Raw genomic sequence first — 17,577 nt, forward strand, 5'->3', positions numbered from 1 at the left:
ATGTTATGTCAGTTGCATGGGATACCACAGTTCAATCCTCATTCAAATGAGGAAGTAATCACATTTGTATAAACAATCACGAGCATGATAAGGAGGTTGCATTTTTATCCCTAACATTGCATTTTGTCACTGCTAATGGTTAGGTTTCGATTTGCGTTTTGGTTAGTGGGTAGATTAAATAAAATAAGCATTTATATTCATTGTTTTACCCGGTTCAGCTGAAAATAATTCAATTTACAACTGGCTTCTGGCATCCTCTCAAATAGTTTTAAAATGTGGTCAACGTATACTGATTTCGGCAAAAGAAAATTTGGCACGCATATACTGATTTATATGTGAGATCAGGCTGCCTCCTATCTGTGTTTTTGTTTTTACTTCCTGTTGCCATGAATATTCATGCTGCTCTTCATAAAATGTTTCATCTGCATTAATAATGGCATTTAATGGAAATAATAATATTCCAGAAAATTCAGCAAATTAATGCTTTCAGTGCTTTTCATCTGTTAATGGTGACACATTTGGAATGTATTAGCCCCACCTTGTTAGAGGACATGCATTTAAGTGAACAAAAACCCAGAGATGCTTCAGTTGTTCTGCACGCAACTCGGCTTTATGGTCTGATAATAAAGTCTATTCTTCTGAAATCAAAAACTCCCAAGTCTTTGAGAGAGATTTTTCACAGAGATGGCACTAACCACAACAATACTTAGTCACATCCATCATAACAATCCTTAAATACCCATATGAAAGACAATGTCATTAATGGTGTGTCTTAAAGGTGTGCCTCAAAGACCAAAGTAATAAATCAGTTATCAGAAGGTTTATGTTTGTTGAGCCTTTTGATATCTGTCCCTTTTTCAACAGTATATTTAGCATAGGTTGAAAAAAAAAGTCATAACATTATGGAACTAAAGTCCTAATATTTTGAGAATAATCTAATAATAGGCCTTTATCTATAATAAAGTCAAGGTTTAACAAATGTAATTCATAGTATTACATGATTTAAGTAAAAATATTTTAGGAAAAAAAGTCAAAATGAGGAGAAGTTAACACTTTGTTGAAAACACCTCACTTAAATTAGTTGTGGGGCAAGTTCAATAAACTTTCTAGAAGGTGTGGCTTTAAGTTAGTTTAATATGTCTCCTATGAGAAGACAACTCTTACTTACCAATTGTACTACAAAAATAGGTTGGCTCAAAAAAAATAAGAATTTAGGTTAGGTGTTAATGGTGAGTTATGGCCAGATTGTGGGTCAACAATCTCTCTTTCTTCTTGATAAGACATAACATAACTAATTGATTGATTGTTGCATAATAAGAAATGCGTTAAGTAGGATCCTAATTCAACAAAGGACACTAATAATCCCTACGGTGACTTTGTAAAGGCCACGATACTATTCATGAAAAAACTTTAACAAAAAGCACGAAATAAAGCTAAAACATCTTTTATTTATATACAGCAATTATTAGTAAGTCCAGTATGTCACCATACTTTGATCAAAAACATTAGTTTAACAAGTTAAATTATTCAGTCACAAAGCTCAGTAGCCACAAAGATCAGTAGCAGATGCAACAATATGAAATTAGTAGTGTTTAGCCTTAATAGCTTAACAGCTACATTTTCCACTTCACAGTTCACAAAGTTTCCACATAAAATCCAATTAATAATAATCATATGCCATTATTTTGCAAAAAATACATATTGTCCAAGTAATGTCAAAATAGCAACTGTGCATAAAATGTCAAACAGTAAAAATTTCAAACTTTTTTTGTATTTACAGTACATATTTTATGTTAAGTTTAAATATTAAATTGCATATTATGTTAAATATGTAAATATCAGTACACTATAACAGTACTTTTACTCAATTGCCAATAAGTTGACACAAATTTAAGTAAAATCAGACCTGCAGAGAAACCATATAATTGACACATTTGTACAGCTCTTGTACGTCACACACTCTTTAAAGTTATGTTAAGTACATACCACAACTGGAGTGTCTCTGACAGTGTTTTCAGGGATAACAACCTCATATCTGTCCTTCTCCCACTGTGGTGGCTGATTTTTCACATTGGTGATGGTGACTGCCAGCTCAACTGAACTGCTCCGATTGCCTCCATCTGTAGCAATGATCTGCCTGGTTATATAGGTCCTCTGGAATCAAACAAACACTTTTAAAGATCCTGCAAGATCCTTTTTTGTGTAAGTTTTGTGTAAATTACTTATTGATGGCAGAGGATGCTGGAGAGAGCTTAATTTTAGTGGCGCTTGATATAACTGCAGAATTTAATACAGATTGCCATTTAGTTTAAAGTTATACATTGAAGAGAAGGGTGGGACTATGTGGGGTGGCTTTAGACTGGTTGCCTATTTATCGAAAATATACCATTTGTAGTGTTTGTTGGAGAGGAGATGTCCTCTTCTTCAACAATATATTGTGGTGTTCTGCAAGGATCACTGTAAGGGCCATTTTTTTCCTTTATACATGTTAACGCTCTGTTCTGTGATTTGAAAATACAACATTAATTTACATTGCTATGCAGATGACCTGCAGTTGTATTTGTTGTTAAATTCCAATGATCTGACTAATGTAAGTTTTTCAAGCATTTATATCAGATATAAAAAATTTGACGGCAAGTAATTTTCTTCAGTTAAATACTGATAAAACATAAGTTATAATAATCGGTCATGGTTTTAAAAAAGTCAGATTGAGTAAGCACTTAGTCAAGTGGTCAAAAATATTAGCAGGTAGTGAAACATTTTGGCATCTATTTTTATATAAATGTATTTTTTTTTTCACGTTACGAAGTTAGTTAAGTCTTGTTTTTAGCAGTTAAGGAACATTTCCAAGGATCTACATGTCTTGAGTTTAAGGGATACATAGAAGCTTATATATGCTTTTAACTCGACTCACTTTAATTATAATAATGCCAAACCATAATAATTATAATTAAAATGACCTTTTAATTAATTGCATCAAGTGAATCTATATGAATCATGGGGTTTATGTATTAGAGAAATGTGAAAACTTCTGTATATCCATGCTGTTCTATTCTCAATCACTATCTTTGTTGTCAGTTTACAGCAGAAGCCAGTGCAAATCAACAGAATAACTGATGCTGTCTGTGTACACAGCAGCCTACACTGTATAACAGGGAGTATTGCATATGTTCACACTTTAGATTAGATTTGAATCAAAATAGAATTTGCAGAGCAGAGCTGGAACTACAAGCCTGCATTGATTGCACTGGATAGAGTGTTTTGAAGCTGCAGACACCAATCTGGACAAGCACACAGATACTGTGACATCATATATCAGTTTCTGTGAGGATGTATTCCTGTTAGGACTTATTTAACATTCAACAATGACAAACCATGGTTAACAAAACTCAGGCAGCTTTGTCAGGCCAAAGAGGATGCTTACAGAAGTGGGGATAAAAGCTTGTACAATAAGGCCAGAAACACACTGACAAAAGAGTGGCTACAAGAAGCTACTCTGAGAAGTAAGAGTTTTCAGATAACAACCCTGCATCTGTGTGGAGAGGCCTGAAAGACATTACTAACTACAAGACACCATCCCCCAACGCTGTAGGGAATCAACAACTGGCTGATGACTTGAATGTGTTTTACTGTAGATTTGAAAAGCCCAGTCTCACACCCCACTCCTGCTCTGACCTTCACCTCACACAAACATCAACACCTTCTGCAACCTCCCTCCTCCCCCTCCTGCTCCTCAACCTGCACTTAAGATTTACAAAGAGGTGGTGTGCCGGGTATTGGCCCACCTGAAGGACATCACTGGACCCTTTCTGGATCCCCTTCAATTTGCTTATCGAGCAAACAGATCTGTGGATGATGCAGTCAACATGGGATTGCATCATATCATGCAACATCTGGACAGACCAGGGACATATGCAAGGATACTTTTTGTGCACTTCAGTTTGGCTTTTAACATCATCATACTTGATATTATCCAGACTAATTTAAACCAACTCTCTGTTCCAACTTCTATCTTTCAGTGGATCACCAGCTTTCTGACAGATAGACAGCAGATAGTGAGACTGGGGAAATTCACTTCCATCACCTGTATGATCTGCACTGGTGCCCCAGGGATGTGTGCTGAGGCACCAGTGCTGGACTGTTTGATTGTGAGGCAGTGGTGGCTCAGTGGTTGAGGCTCAGGGTTACTGACCAGAAGGTCGGGGGTTCAAGCCCCAGCACCACCAAGATGCCACTGTTGGGCCCTTGAGCAAGGCCCTTAACTCCAGGTTGCTCCGGGGGGATTGTCCCTGTAATAAGTGCACTGTAAGTTGCTTTGGATAAAAGTGTCTGCCAAATGCATAAATGTGTGCTCTCCCCACTACTCTTTTCCATCTACACAAATGACTGAACCACCAAGTTCAAGCTTCTGAAGTTTGCAGATGATGCTACTGTCATCAGCCTCATCCAGGATGACAAAGAATCTGCATATAGAAAGGAGGTTGAACAGCTGGCTGTCTGGTGCAGTCAAAACAACCTGGAGCTGAACAAGCTCAAAACAGTGGAGATGATAGTGGACTTTAGGAGGAACCCCAACATTGCCCACACTCACAATTCTGAACAGCACTGTGGCAGCAGTGGAGTCATTCAGGTTTGACTCCAGTATACTGTATATCTGTCTTGTTGTATTGTTTGTGCTCTGGAAGCTTCTGTCACCAAGACAAATTCCTTGTATGTGTAAGCATACTTGGAAATATAGCTCAATCTGATTCTTCTGCATGTAGAATGATGTGAAATGACAGCTCTCTGCCCTCTGTAATCACACAGAGGACGTATACACACACACTCTTACACTCAGACACACAAAACCTCACAATATACACCAGCTGACACAAGACCTTGGTAGCCATAGCAACAGTTTTACAAAGGTTGCTTGTCAAAGCTGGCCCAATATCAATGGATTGCAAACCTAAACACCTCCTCGTACACACATGTATGCATTCATACACTCACCCAAACACAACACATCAATAATTGCTATTCATTTTTAAACAAGTCTTTTGTGTTACAGTTCTATGTATTGATATTTCAGTCATCAAATGTACAAAAAAAATAAAAACACAGTATCAGTAAAATACATTTTTACCACCCAATCAATTATCCAAGCTGTGCTGTGGAAAAATAAAAAAATAAAAACATGTAGACTTGCTATATAACACTGTAGCAGCTTAAAAACATCAAACACAAGAACTATACACTATTAATCTCAAGGCAAGCACAATTTTAGATCTTTCACCACACCTCAAACTCCTTTCCTTTATGCCTGTTTAATGATGAATAACTTTGCTGAACAGAATTCCTAAGAAAGGTCAAGTCTTAAACTTAAACTGTAGACTTTCTCTCTCTCTCTCTCTCACACACACACACACACACACACACACACACACACACACACACACACACACACACACACACACACACACACACACACACACACACACACACACACGCCACAGTGTTGGTGTGGCTATCCTTAGAACTCTCTATAAACATAATTATTTTAATACTTTACAAACTATAGATTCTATCCTCTAAACCTAACCCTCACAAAAACCTTTCTTCATTTTTTAATTTTCAAAAAAGAAAACATAGTTTAGAATGTTTTTTAAGCAATTTGAATTATGGTGCACAAGAAATGTCCTCATAAACCACTTTTATAGCACTATACCCTTGTAATTACCAGTTTGTAACCTAAATTTTTTTTCTTGTAAACCAACTACCCCCTCCCCAGAGCTGGACTGACCTGCGAGATTGGTTGGTTAACGTAGATCCAGCCTGTGAGTGGATTCACTCGCAGGTACTCGGGCTGTTCCTCAGACATGGAGTAAGTGATGGCTGCATTGGTGCTGTAATCATCATCATGTGCAGCCACTCGCAGGAAACTGGTACCAATCATGGTGTCCTCTCGCAAGAAATCTGTTTGGAGTTAGACTCAAATTATTTATATTTAAATGTACTGGAAACACTGTTCTGCTGGTTCACAATCAGAAGAAGGTCTTTCTTTGATTGTTTTAGATAACTGTCTCTCTCTACTGATCATATCTTGGAAGTCTCTCCTGGAGACTATGATAAATCTGAACCAGCAAAGCAGAAATTAATTACGAAATACATTTTTTTTTTTTCAACATGAAGATTTTAGGTTACATTTATAAAAATGTATAAGTTAATGTATATATCTTAGGTCCTGTAACTTCTAACCATTTTTAATGACTTTTTGCTTTCACTGTGGTATGAAAAATTCCATGTAGCCCATGACAGGTTTTTTACATTTTTTATGCCAAGGGCCCCCAAATATGATGTTCCACTTGCAACAGACTTCCTTAAAATTTACAGGCAGCTATATATTTTCATGTATTAAATAAAAGAGTTAGTAAGCATGATATTAATATATATTGCTGTTGTTCTAAAGCCAAATAAATGATTAAAATATGATGGTCCTTTTAATGGATTTTATTATTTAAATTTTTTACTTTAAGTTTGTATAAAGACTGTATGATCTTTTCCCAAACCACTATTAAAGTTCACAAATTTGACAACAAATGTTTTTAATTAAATTCAAATCTACTGTAAATGCATTGTATTTATAATGTAAAGAGAATATTGCCATGCAACCCCAGTAAGCAAGCTAAAGTTGACAGTGGTGTAATAAATAATAAATAAATAAAATATGTATGATTAATCATGATCTCAGATCAGTCTTTAGAAAGTAGAATAAAAGAGTAAAACATTTAAATGTTCTCCCTCTCTCTATATATTTTGATTGTATTATTTTTTTTTACGTGATAAATAAAAAATACAAATAAAATTACAAATTATTTTCACAGAAATGTTGTGCAGACCCCCTAGCATGCCCTTGCAGCCCCATGGTAAAAAAAAAAAAAAAAGAAAAAAAAAAAACTTTTTAAATTGTTTCACAGTCACTGATATATTCTCAGTTTAAAATTTTTTAATGCCAGTTTTCCACAGTCTGCGGTACTGGAGTGCTCTTTCAAGTCTCTCCCTTTAAGGTGAAGGAAAACACTGTTACAGTGTGGATGAGAGGTGTAATTCAAGCAAAATCAATGTCTTTTTTTACCCAAAAATGTATTAGTGTGGGCGTGGCCTAAGATAAAATATAAACAGACAGGTAAACTACTCTGAAATATTTCACGTCAACTGCCCATACACTTCTGTTATGTAGTGCTAGACATAGTATATGAGGAAATACCAGATTTCAGAATAGCTGGTCAGCAGCATATGTTGTGTTTTGGATTCTAGTCCTCAGGATGGGATGCTAACCAGCAAAACTTTTCTTGTTAACCAGCTTAATCAGAAAACTAGTGGAAAGCATTGCTGAGTTAGCCACAAGCTAGACCACATCAATAAACCAGCATATACCAGCTTGGAATAGCATGGCAATTAATGCAAATCTATGTTGATCTTTTCAACAGTGCAAATATTTAGATTGTAAAATAAATTATAAAGAATACTGTAAGTGTGCATTTAGGTGTTTAAATTGCTGACATTCATATCGCAGGTTCTCAAATTTGGGGCTGTTGTCATTCTCATCAAGGATCATTATGTTGAGTTGGCAGATGCCTATGAGGGGATCCGCCGCTTGGTCCGTGGCCGTCACTGTTACAGCATACTCTCTCTGCCTCTCTCGATCAAACATCGTTGCAGTCACGATAACACCTGTAATGGCACTTTTGTTACCATGGAGATTTTGTATGGAGCGATAATTAAACAACAGCTGAATGAGAGAGATATTAAACTGACCAGTTTTTTTTTTTCACATCTCCTTCTCCACAAACACAGCTCTAATATTCACAATACTACAGAAAAATATGTTTTTGCTACATCTGTATTTAACCTTTTTTTTATATTGAGAATGTGTAATAGATATTTTTTAAGTCAAGTACGATGCTATTTAGACAGACATCATAAATGTGGGATGATGGTAAATATTCCTTCCTTCATGAGTTCACATCACTAAAAATAGCTTCTCCTTTTGAATTTGTCATTGCAAACACTCCTTATGTTTTCTTCCACTGCAATCCACTCCTATCTTCTCTCTTTATTCTCCTGAATAAAAGACACGCTGATTGATGTCCAATGAACAGTTACATTTCATAAAGCATTCCATTTCTTAAAAATGGGGGCTTGAGAAAACATATTTAAATGCTGTCTATTCTCTCCATTTGAGAGTTGGCACGTTCTGAAAGGCTATGATTAAAATGAATTAAACTCAAGTTTGAATTCATCAAAATACTTCAAGGCTTGAATTCCATAGCAAGCGGCAGCCAAAGAGAGAGAGAGAGAGAGAGAGCAGAGCGAGAGAGAGAGAGAGAGAGAGAGAGAGAGAGAGAGAGAGAGTCAGCAGTGGGCTGAAGTGATTATAGAGTGCTTAATATGATTTTTCTTTTAAAGAAAAAAAGTTAATCAGGTATCCTTAACAAAGTTTGAAATGTTCTACTTAAACAATGCTCCAGTCTTTTCAAACATATCTAAATGATTTTTTATTATATTGAGAGGAATGTCAATAGAAGCAGCTACTCTCATACTCTCAGTACAGTACAATGGGTGTGAATTGATCGTTGAATGACCTCATTGAGTGTAAGTGCATTTATATGGTAGTACCTGTTTCTGGATCAATGCTAAATGCAGGAACAGTGCTGTCTTTATGCATGAAGCCATATGATACTTTTCCATTTGCGCCTTCATCAGCATCGTCTGCATGAACCTGCAGTACAAATGTTCCTGGTGGCTTATTTTCCAGAACTGAGGCCCTTTCCTTATACTCAAGGCACTGAAAAAGAGATAAAGAAAGAACAAAATGTACCAGATAAAAACTTGATGTCAAAGGATAAATAAGGATAGGGAAAAAGGATAGAAAATGTCCAATGCAAAGTGACGTAAAGTGCACTTATTACACAGACTGTCTGCCTGGGCCAACTTGCTCTAAAGGGTCAAGTGTTGTTTCTCAAGGCCTCTATGGTGAATCATTCCTTCAAGTGTTTGAACCATTAACGTTTGGCTTACAAACCCACATTTTTTTACCACAAAGTTTTACCACTGGAACAAAGCAACAAAAAATCATACACAAGATAGGTAATGATATAAGCAGTGATTGCCAAGCCTTTATATTAAAGGCAAATTTATATTGGGTGGGCGAACAGGCATTTGTTTGCAGGATTTAGTTTGCATTCAAATAATGTTGAAATGCACTGATGTTTTTGTTCTGCAAAATGTCTTCTCTTCGTGCAAATCCCTGAAATTATTGATAAGTCAATGATTGTTGTTTGGATGAGACACTGATTATTTATTTGTTTATTTATTTTCCTCAACAGACTTTTTTAAAATGACACTGCAGGATTCGTTTGCCTAGGGTACTTAACTTGTCCAGGAGAAAAAGTTTTTGCTTCTTCCATTGTACAAATTATTGGTTTGAAACTATGTTGTAAAGGTTTAAGAGTTAGTATATGGTATAGCCAGAAACTATTCATGGCCATGTGAACTGAATGTATCCAATTTAACTAACTGTTCTAATGATTTTACCAAATAATAGGTACTGATAACAGTAGAGAAAGCAAACTACTACAGTACCAAGAGTACAGGAAAGTTGAAAAACTCAAAAACAGAGAAAACAAGGGAAGGTATCAAGAATGGGAGAGGAGGCAACTTAATTCTTATCTGTTTGGTTCATTTGAGATTCATCTCTGTTTTATAATTGAAGCAGCCTTGATTCAATTCCATCTCACTGAATCTGTGGAGACATCTCTGGAATAAGCCTGGATAATTTAGCCCTGCTCCTCCACCCACACACTTTCTTCATCCTCATCCGTGTGTTTGTGTGTACATGCTTAATCATTAAAATAAAGAAAACTCTACTTCCCCTTCATCATTAGTTTCCCCATCTTGAACAGGGGAAACAAATGCAGTAAGTAGTCCATTTAAAACGCATGGTGAGAATTCCAGAATTGGTCCACAAGCCTTTCCTTTGACAGCCACTTCTGACACAAAAATAACATTGGACCTGGTTCTCTCTGTGATGGTCCTTTTCACCCTGCTTCTGGTTAATACATGGCCCGCAGCTATGATGGCAATTCAATGGCAATAATCTGTGTGCATTATTGATGCTCGCATGCGCGATAGCTTAAAGCCATGCGAGGAAACGGGAAGAACATGCATGCTCGTTTAAACCCTCGTGCACATGAAATCCCTTGCCCATGCAATGCAACCATTCGTGCATGTGGAGTAAGGTCATTCGTCTGCCTTTGTTCACAAACACCTTTTAATTTTGTCAGTCATGGGGCAGGCTCTTGCAGTTTTGTTTGTTACCTTAAATATCATTTGTTATTATCTTTTTCCAGAAGTCAGTTGTATTTGGCTCCCTGTTACTACAAAGAAACATACACTCCCATGTGCTTTGTGAGAGACATGGCTTCATCAAGGGACCCTCTGCATGTTAGTCATTATTAAATTATTTGTTGCTAATAACAGGGCTTATTTAATGTATGCCAAGTACTGTGTATCTTTGGAAGACACTTTAAAAACAGGTAGGTTACTAGCTAGCTGTTGAATTCTTGTGATGTTACTATATACATTAGAATTTAAAGAACTGCCCTGTGTTTATATATACTATATAATCTGAATTTTGTCATTGCAGCTGTAAAACACTTTATAATTAATTGAAAATTGTGAGGCCAGGAAAATAAATCATAGCCTTATTAACAGGATGTTGCAAAGTGTCTGTGTCTACATTGGTGACTTTAAAACACTAATTTAAAAGTTGCTATTAGGGGACTACTGTTACGCTTGCAGATGAAAGCAGACGTGGAGACAGGATCTAAACGCAGTGTAACTTTATTGACACGGAGAAAACTTAACCAGACAAAACCAAAACAAAGGAAACACCCGCAATGGGGAAATAAACCAAAAAACACGGAAAACATACGAGGAGTTTAACAAAAAGGATAAACATACAAAGACGGTCGAGGCTACAGGCGCTGGCTTAGGGACGGTCGAGGCTACAGGCGCTGGCTCAGGGACGGTCGAGGCTACAGGCGCTGGCTCAGGGACGGTCGAGGCTACAGGCGCTGGCTCAGGGACGGTCGAGGCTACAGGAGCTGGCTCACTGACGTTTGAGGCTTCTGGCACTGGCTCATTGACGTTTGAAGCTTCAGGCTCTGGCTGGTTAGCCGTGGTATGCGGGAGCTTGGGTCCGCTTGACACTGAGGGCCGAGCCGCGGCGGGTTCTGGGGACGGAGCTGCGGGAGGTGAAGGTCGGATAGCTGAGGACTTTCCCCTTCTCCTCTTCCTCCGGGCAGGTGAGACTGGCGACGCTGGAAGGCAGACCGGGGCAGGCGTGGGCTCTGGCTCGCAGACCGTGGCTGGCGTGGGCTCTGGCTCGCAGACCAGGGCAGGCGTGGACTCTGGCTTGCAGACCGGGGCAGGCGTGGGCTCTGGCTCGCAGACCGGGGCTGGCGTGGGCTCTGGCTCGCAGACCGGGGCTGGCGTGGGCTCTGGCTCGCAGACCGGGGCTGGTGTGGGCTCTGGCTCGCAGACCGGGGCAGGCGTGGGCTCTGGCTCGCAGACCGGGGCTGGCATGGGCTAGGAGGCGGAAGCCCATCTTCTCTTCCTCCTCCGGGCGGACAAGGTTGACCGCACTGGCTCAAGGGAAGTGACTGGCGTGGGGGTAAGCTCGCTGACAGATGGGGCTGGCATGACAGGAAGTTCCATGGACGACTGGAGAGTCACCATTGAGGGAGGAGAGATAGGATCCTCCTCAGCGACGCCCACGGTGAACGGTGAACCACAGACCAATAAAGTCGGCTCTATGTAGTCCCGTAGCGTCCAGCCGCGCGTCGCCGGTGGCAACCGCTCCTTGAGCGAAACATGTAAATTGCCCCTGAAGAATACCACCAGGGATGAGTCCGGGAAGTCCGAGATATTCGCCAGTTTGATGAAGTCACGGATGTGGTCTTCCAATGGACGGTCCTCTTGCTTCAGGCTGAGCAGCTGGAAGTTTGCACGTTGCACCGCTAGATCCATTTGCGGTCTATCGTTCTGTTACGCTTGCAGATGAAGGCAGACGTGGAGACATGATGATGACAAACTACAATCAGGTGAGCACAATGACACAGGGATGGCAGTGATGAGGGCCGGAGATCATGGGAAGTGTAGTTTTGGACAGAGACAAGTGAAACCCAGGGCAGACAACAAGGGAATCGTGACAACTACCTTTAATTTGCATATTGTATGTCACATTACATAAAAAGTCAATTACTTGTACATATAAAAAAGCATGCAATATACACATTTTAGAGAAAGCATTTTCTTTTTGTTATGCATGGTTGATTGTGTTTTATATGCTTACCATCCCTTGTACAAGGATTCCTACCTACACGTCTACCTACCCACAGCTATGCTTTTAGGCCTGAATTGTGCCTAAACTGTAATTAATAGCTGTAGTATACAGCACCAAAAAATCTTTTAATCTTACAGTTTTACCCATGAAAATAACATGTTGAAAACAACATGTAAAATACATTATTCCAAGGTCTGTGTTCTTCTCACAGTATGCCATGATGCTAGATAAAGATGCCAGAGCTTTATTCCAAGACACTTACACCATCTCTTTTGAATATTTTTGGAAGATATTTGGTGTTTTATGACTGGATCATGCAGATGATAACACAAAAATAATAATGTTAAAATAAAATGTTAAATAACCAGCAGTCTATGTTCTCTACACACGTCTCGATTTTGCCACTTACTTATTACTGGAGTACAACGATTTATAAAATATAAATAGTTCTATGTAGTTCTACCAAACATCACAAGAATGCAATAGCTAGCTAGTAAACTGTTTGTAAACTTACTGATTTTAAAGTGTCTGGCAAAGATTAACATTATATAGTATGAAATCCACCCTATTAAATGAAAAAAATTAAAATAAATAGCAACAAAAAAAGTAATAATGACTCACGTGCAAAGGGTCCCTTGATGAAGCCATGTCTCTCACGAAGAACAGGTGAGTTTGTTATGGTTCTAGATAGTAAAAGTAAGCCAATCACAACTAATTTAGGGGAAAGGGGAATAACCAATTAAAATTGAGGTTACACAGAAAAGACTAAGAGCCCACCCCACGACTAACGGAATTAAAAGATGTTCACACGAGCAAAGGCTCGCACGGCAGATGTTTCCTAGCACACGAGAGGTTGTATTGCATGCACAGGAGATTTTGTGCGAACAAGGGTGTAAAATGAGTGGGTTCTACCTGTTTCCTCGCACAGCAATGAACTACCGTGCCTGAGTGTCAATAATGCATGCAAGGATTTAAAACGTGCACACGAGTTCTACCGGTTTCCTCACGTGGCTTTAATTTATCTCGCATGTGAGCATCAAAACTGCGCACAGATTGTAGGCACTGATTTGCCGCATGAAATCCCATATGGTCAGAGGCGCAAACATCAAGCCGTAACCCTTACGAGTCCATCTCACGAAGCTCCAGAAACCTATCATTAAAACACACATGCCCTGGGCCATCAAGTAAGAACTTTTCAAATGAGTTCCATGACCACTGACATTCTTAAGTCGACAGGAATGGTTTGATATTCTAGAACACAGTCATGATGGAGGAATGGGAGGGAGGTTCAGGTGGGCGTATTCTAAAGAAATTAAAACTGCTAAATTCACTGCTTAGTAAAAAACTCCCTTTCTCACATAAAGGAACAGAGGAATTTTAACAGAGGAAGCTAGAATGGCAGGAAAGAGGAAGAGAGAGAGAATAATAGATGAGAAGTAGGTGAAAATAAGATTTAGCAAGACACGAAAGGCAAAATAGAAAGTGAGCAAAGAATAGAGGGAGTGCAAAAGTTTAAAAAAGGGTAAAAATGTCTGAAGCTGAGCTGTGGTGTAAATGCTTAATAACTGTATTTATTTCATTGAGAGAGGTGTCTCTGAAGTCTTTCAGCTGAGTAAGACCTGCCTCTCCTTAGATGCTAATTTTCTTTACATTCTGCCAAGAGAAAAAAAAAAAATGTTTTTCCATCGACCTGAAGATAAGTTTTTAAGTACTAAACCTCGACCCACAACCAGGCTCAATGTGATGCCTGGGGAGATTAAGACCCTCTAAACATCTCCAGCACTGCACTCAAACCATATTTACATCATACATCAGGAAGCAAGTAGACCAATAGTGATACAGTAACATTTAATTCAATCAGTCTTCAGATGACTAAGAAACAGCACAGGTTGCCCTGCTAATAATATATCTTGAGAAAATAGGAGAGGACTGGGTAAAAACAAGAGAGAAGAGAAGAAAAGGAGTCAAAGGGGGGTTAGATATAAGAATAAACTGCACCCAGTAAAAGCGCCATTGATTTGCATATGATGACTTCACTGAACGCAATTTGCACATTGCAGTTCCAATCTAGTGGGGCACTTCAGTGACTTTGAGACCACAACAAATATTATTTTTGCTTACCCATTGGCTCAAACACCAAAATAAAAAATATACTATAATCTCAGTGAAGTTTGTCTTTGGGAGAAATGTCAGCAAAGCTACATCAGTTAAGGAACCTCATTAATTTTGATTTTATTGTGAAACGACATGCTGTTAAACACAACTTCTACTTGTTTGGCAGGCATGGGACAATGATAATCAGTACATAGATTCATAATTTATGATGCTAAATCTTATTTTGACAATGTTGGCAGTGACTGGATGATGCTGGCCATTAATTTGAATCAGAATTAATTATGCTAATTACTGATTGGTAAAATGCTTCAGAACTGACAATCACTTTTTTTGTTTGACAGTGTAAAGAAAGAACATTGATATTTTGTTGCCAAAAACATTGTAACATAAACATCAAATCAAGTCAAATTTTGTTTTATTTGTATAGTTTTTAATAGTGCTTTTCTGAAGACACATTTTTCCAAAGCAGCATTACAGAAAAATAACTGTAATGTCTGTTAATTCTCAAAAACATGAATAACCAACACTCCTGGAAACATAATAAACAATTTGTTAAAACAAATACTTTCTATAGCTTGGTATCATTTAAAGCTATCAGAGCCAGTTCTGAAGCAGTTTCATATGCATAAACCCACCGAGGATGCCATATGCCTCATGAGCCTCTGAAACAGTCTCAGTGGAACCACTGCTTCCTGTCTGAACACCTTCAAACAGGTCAGCACCGACTGTGCACATTCATGAGGCATGCTGTCATCTCCAAGCTCCAAGATCTGGAGTCCAGCTCCAAGCCTAGAAAAGAGATGCTATGAACTGGGAGGAGCTTGCTCTTTTCCCAGTTGACCCGAAGCCCTAGCCAGCTGAGGTGTGTGAGCACCAGGTCCCTGTGCGCACACAACACACAACACTGGAGGAAGCTCAGTCGAGACCTCTGTGGCCGACTAGATGAGCCCGATTGAGATATATATATATATATATATATATATATATATATATATATATATATATAATTATGACAGAAAATTGACTATTTTACCCAAAATGTGTTTGTGTTATGCATATTTATACTCACTGGAGTATTCCCCTGCATCACTTGTCTTGCAATCAGTTGTGAGTCTCATGCGCTGCACATGAGGGTGCTATTTAAAAGAAGAAAGGAGGTGCTACATATGTAGATCATTCCAAATCTGTCTCATATGAGGCTCCATTTCAGTTAGAATATTTGCTATAGAAGACAGCTGACTAAGTATGCAGGAGACAACAAGCAACTCAAGCAAGTTTTGGATAGACCCGTTATAAATTTACACTAAATAATAATAATAAAAAAAGTAATAATAAAAAAAAAGATTGCTAGATTTACGCTGCTAAATAAGGTGGAAACACGCCATCACAGTCTGCGAAAAGGTCCGTATAGTGTAGGATGCAGAAGAATATTGGAATCTGGCACACTATTCTGAATCATCTCTTTTAAATAATGAAAGTGTGCTTAACTAGACCATGCAAAGACATAAATGCTGTGTTACATCACTCTTTTCCATAATTTCGTCATTATTTGATTAATTACAGCTGCTATAATCAGTAGAAATTGTACAAAATATCTATTATAAATACAATGTTTAAGCTTAAAAAAGTTAACTGCCTGCGTTCCATGGCGGTAATAATTTTAGGATAATTACACTGGGCAAATAGCACACATTTTGTTAATAAAATGCAATCTATAAATATATATATATATATATATAATTTACATGGAAAGAAGATGTGTTTGCATGGAAAAGAAAGACAATCACATAGGGGCCATTCACACAAAATGTGTTTTTATGTCTGTCTGTTCTGTTTTTCAATTGCAACCAAATGCATTAGAAGGACATTTTGACCCCTAAATATATACAGTAGCAAAGGAAGAGAGAGAGTAAGGAAAAACAAAGTGAGTGTGTAAAAGTTGCAGTAATTACCTAATTAGATAAATGTATACAACAGTTAGTTCCATCCTCAAATCTGATCAGACAAGAGACGTTCCATGAGCACTGATCAGCAGCACTCTGACACTTCACTGTTTGTATCACTCCGCTTTTGTTTGTTGCATTCTAAAATAAAGGGTAAGTGCAACACTGATGTGTAAAATAACTAGTTGTGTATATTTTCATTTTTCCCTGTGACTATTTTTACAGAGAGAAAATAGAATGTATTTGACCAAAATTACCATTATCTTCAGAAAGAACTAACACTATACTACTGCTTGGGAGTAGCAACAGACGCAAGTAATCGCACAAGCTCAGTCTCTCTCTCTCTCACTTACACTCACACACACACACACACACACACATCCTCGTTTCTCCAATAACTTGCTAGAAGCAGCCCAAGCTGTTGTTACTAGTACTGAAGTGACCATATAGAAGGCACTGTGATCTGGAGCAAACTACACACCCGTGACAGCTAATGTTTGTATACACGCAATATCATACCCACAATCATGCTGTATGGTCATATATCAGCACGACTGTGAATGGTCAAATCACAGCCGTGCTAATGTAGAGCCATGTAGCAATCTCGCTCGTGAGATACTGCTTTAATAACTGGTGTGTAGAAAGCCAGATGTGGACAAATAGATCAAATATTAACAGTACCTTTTCAAACACAGGTTTATTGTTGTTTACATCATCAACTCCAACGATGACCTGGGCAGTGGCGGAGAGTGGCTGTGGGCCCTCAGATGCATTGTCATCTGTTGCTGTTATGTTCAGAATATACTTTACTCCCTGAAGTTTGGGCGGAGGGCTGGAGCGGAGGCGGATCAGTCCTGTGTGTGGAGACAGTCAAAGGTAGCAACATTTAATTGGTCATTACCCTCATCTAAATCCCACTCAAACTCAGTTTCAACCTCAGTGACTGCACTAATGGGGCTTTTCCACTGCATGGCACAACTCGACTCGCCTCGACTCTGCTCGCTTTTTAGAGGTTTTCCACTGTGGATAGTACCTGGTCACTTCCCTCGATGGTGGGGATTTTTTTTTATGACCTCGGTCGAGGTTCCAAGCAAGCCAATACTAATCGTGATGTCAAAACCCTGCTGATCA

At 38.5% G+C, this 17,577-nt stretch overlaps 1 protein-coding gene across 1 annotated transcript in view; it reads right to left on the reverse strand.

Moving 5' to 3' along the window:
* Window positions 1–17,577, reverse strand: part of LOC127659863 (neural-cadherin-like) — a 422,183-nt gene that overhangs the window by 205,560 nt on the left and 199,046 nt on the right. The window contains exons 8-12 of the mRNA XM_052149856.1: window positions 17,128–17,300; window positions 8,659–8,827; window positions 7,543–7,713; window positions 5,783–5,955; window positions 1,987–2,154 (exon numbers count right to left, since the gene is read on the reverse strand). Of these exons, the coding sequence (XP_052005816.1) occupies window positions 1,987–2,154; window positions 5,783–5,955; window positions 7,543–7,713; window positions 8,659–8,827; window positions 17,128–17,300 (854 nt within the window). The remainder of the gene's footprint in view (window positions 1–1,986; window positions 2,155–5,782; window positions 5,956–7,542; window positions 7,714–8,658; window positions 8,828–17,127; window positions 17,301–17,577) is intronic.

The sequence above is a fragment of the Xyrauchen texanus genome, chromosome 1 (genome assembly GCF_025860055.1).
Source record: "Xyrauchen texanus isolate HMW12.3.18 chromosome 1, RBS_HiC_50CHRs, whole genome shotgun sequence".
NCBI classification, from domain to species: Eukaryota; Metazoa; Chordata; class Actinopteri; order Cypriniformes; family Catostomidae; genus Xyrauchen; species Xyrauchen texanus.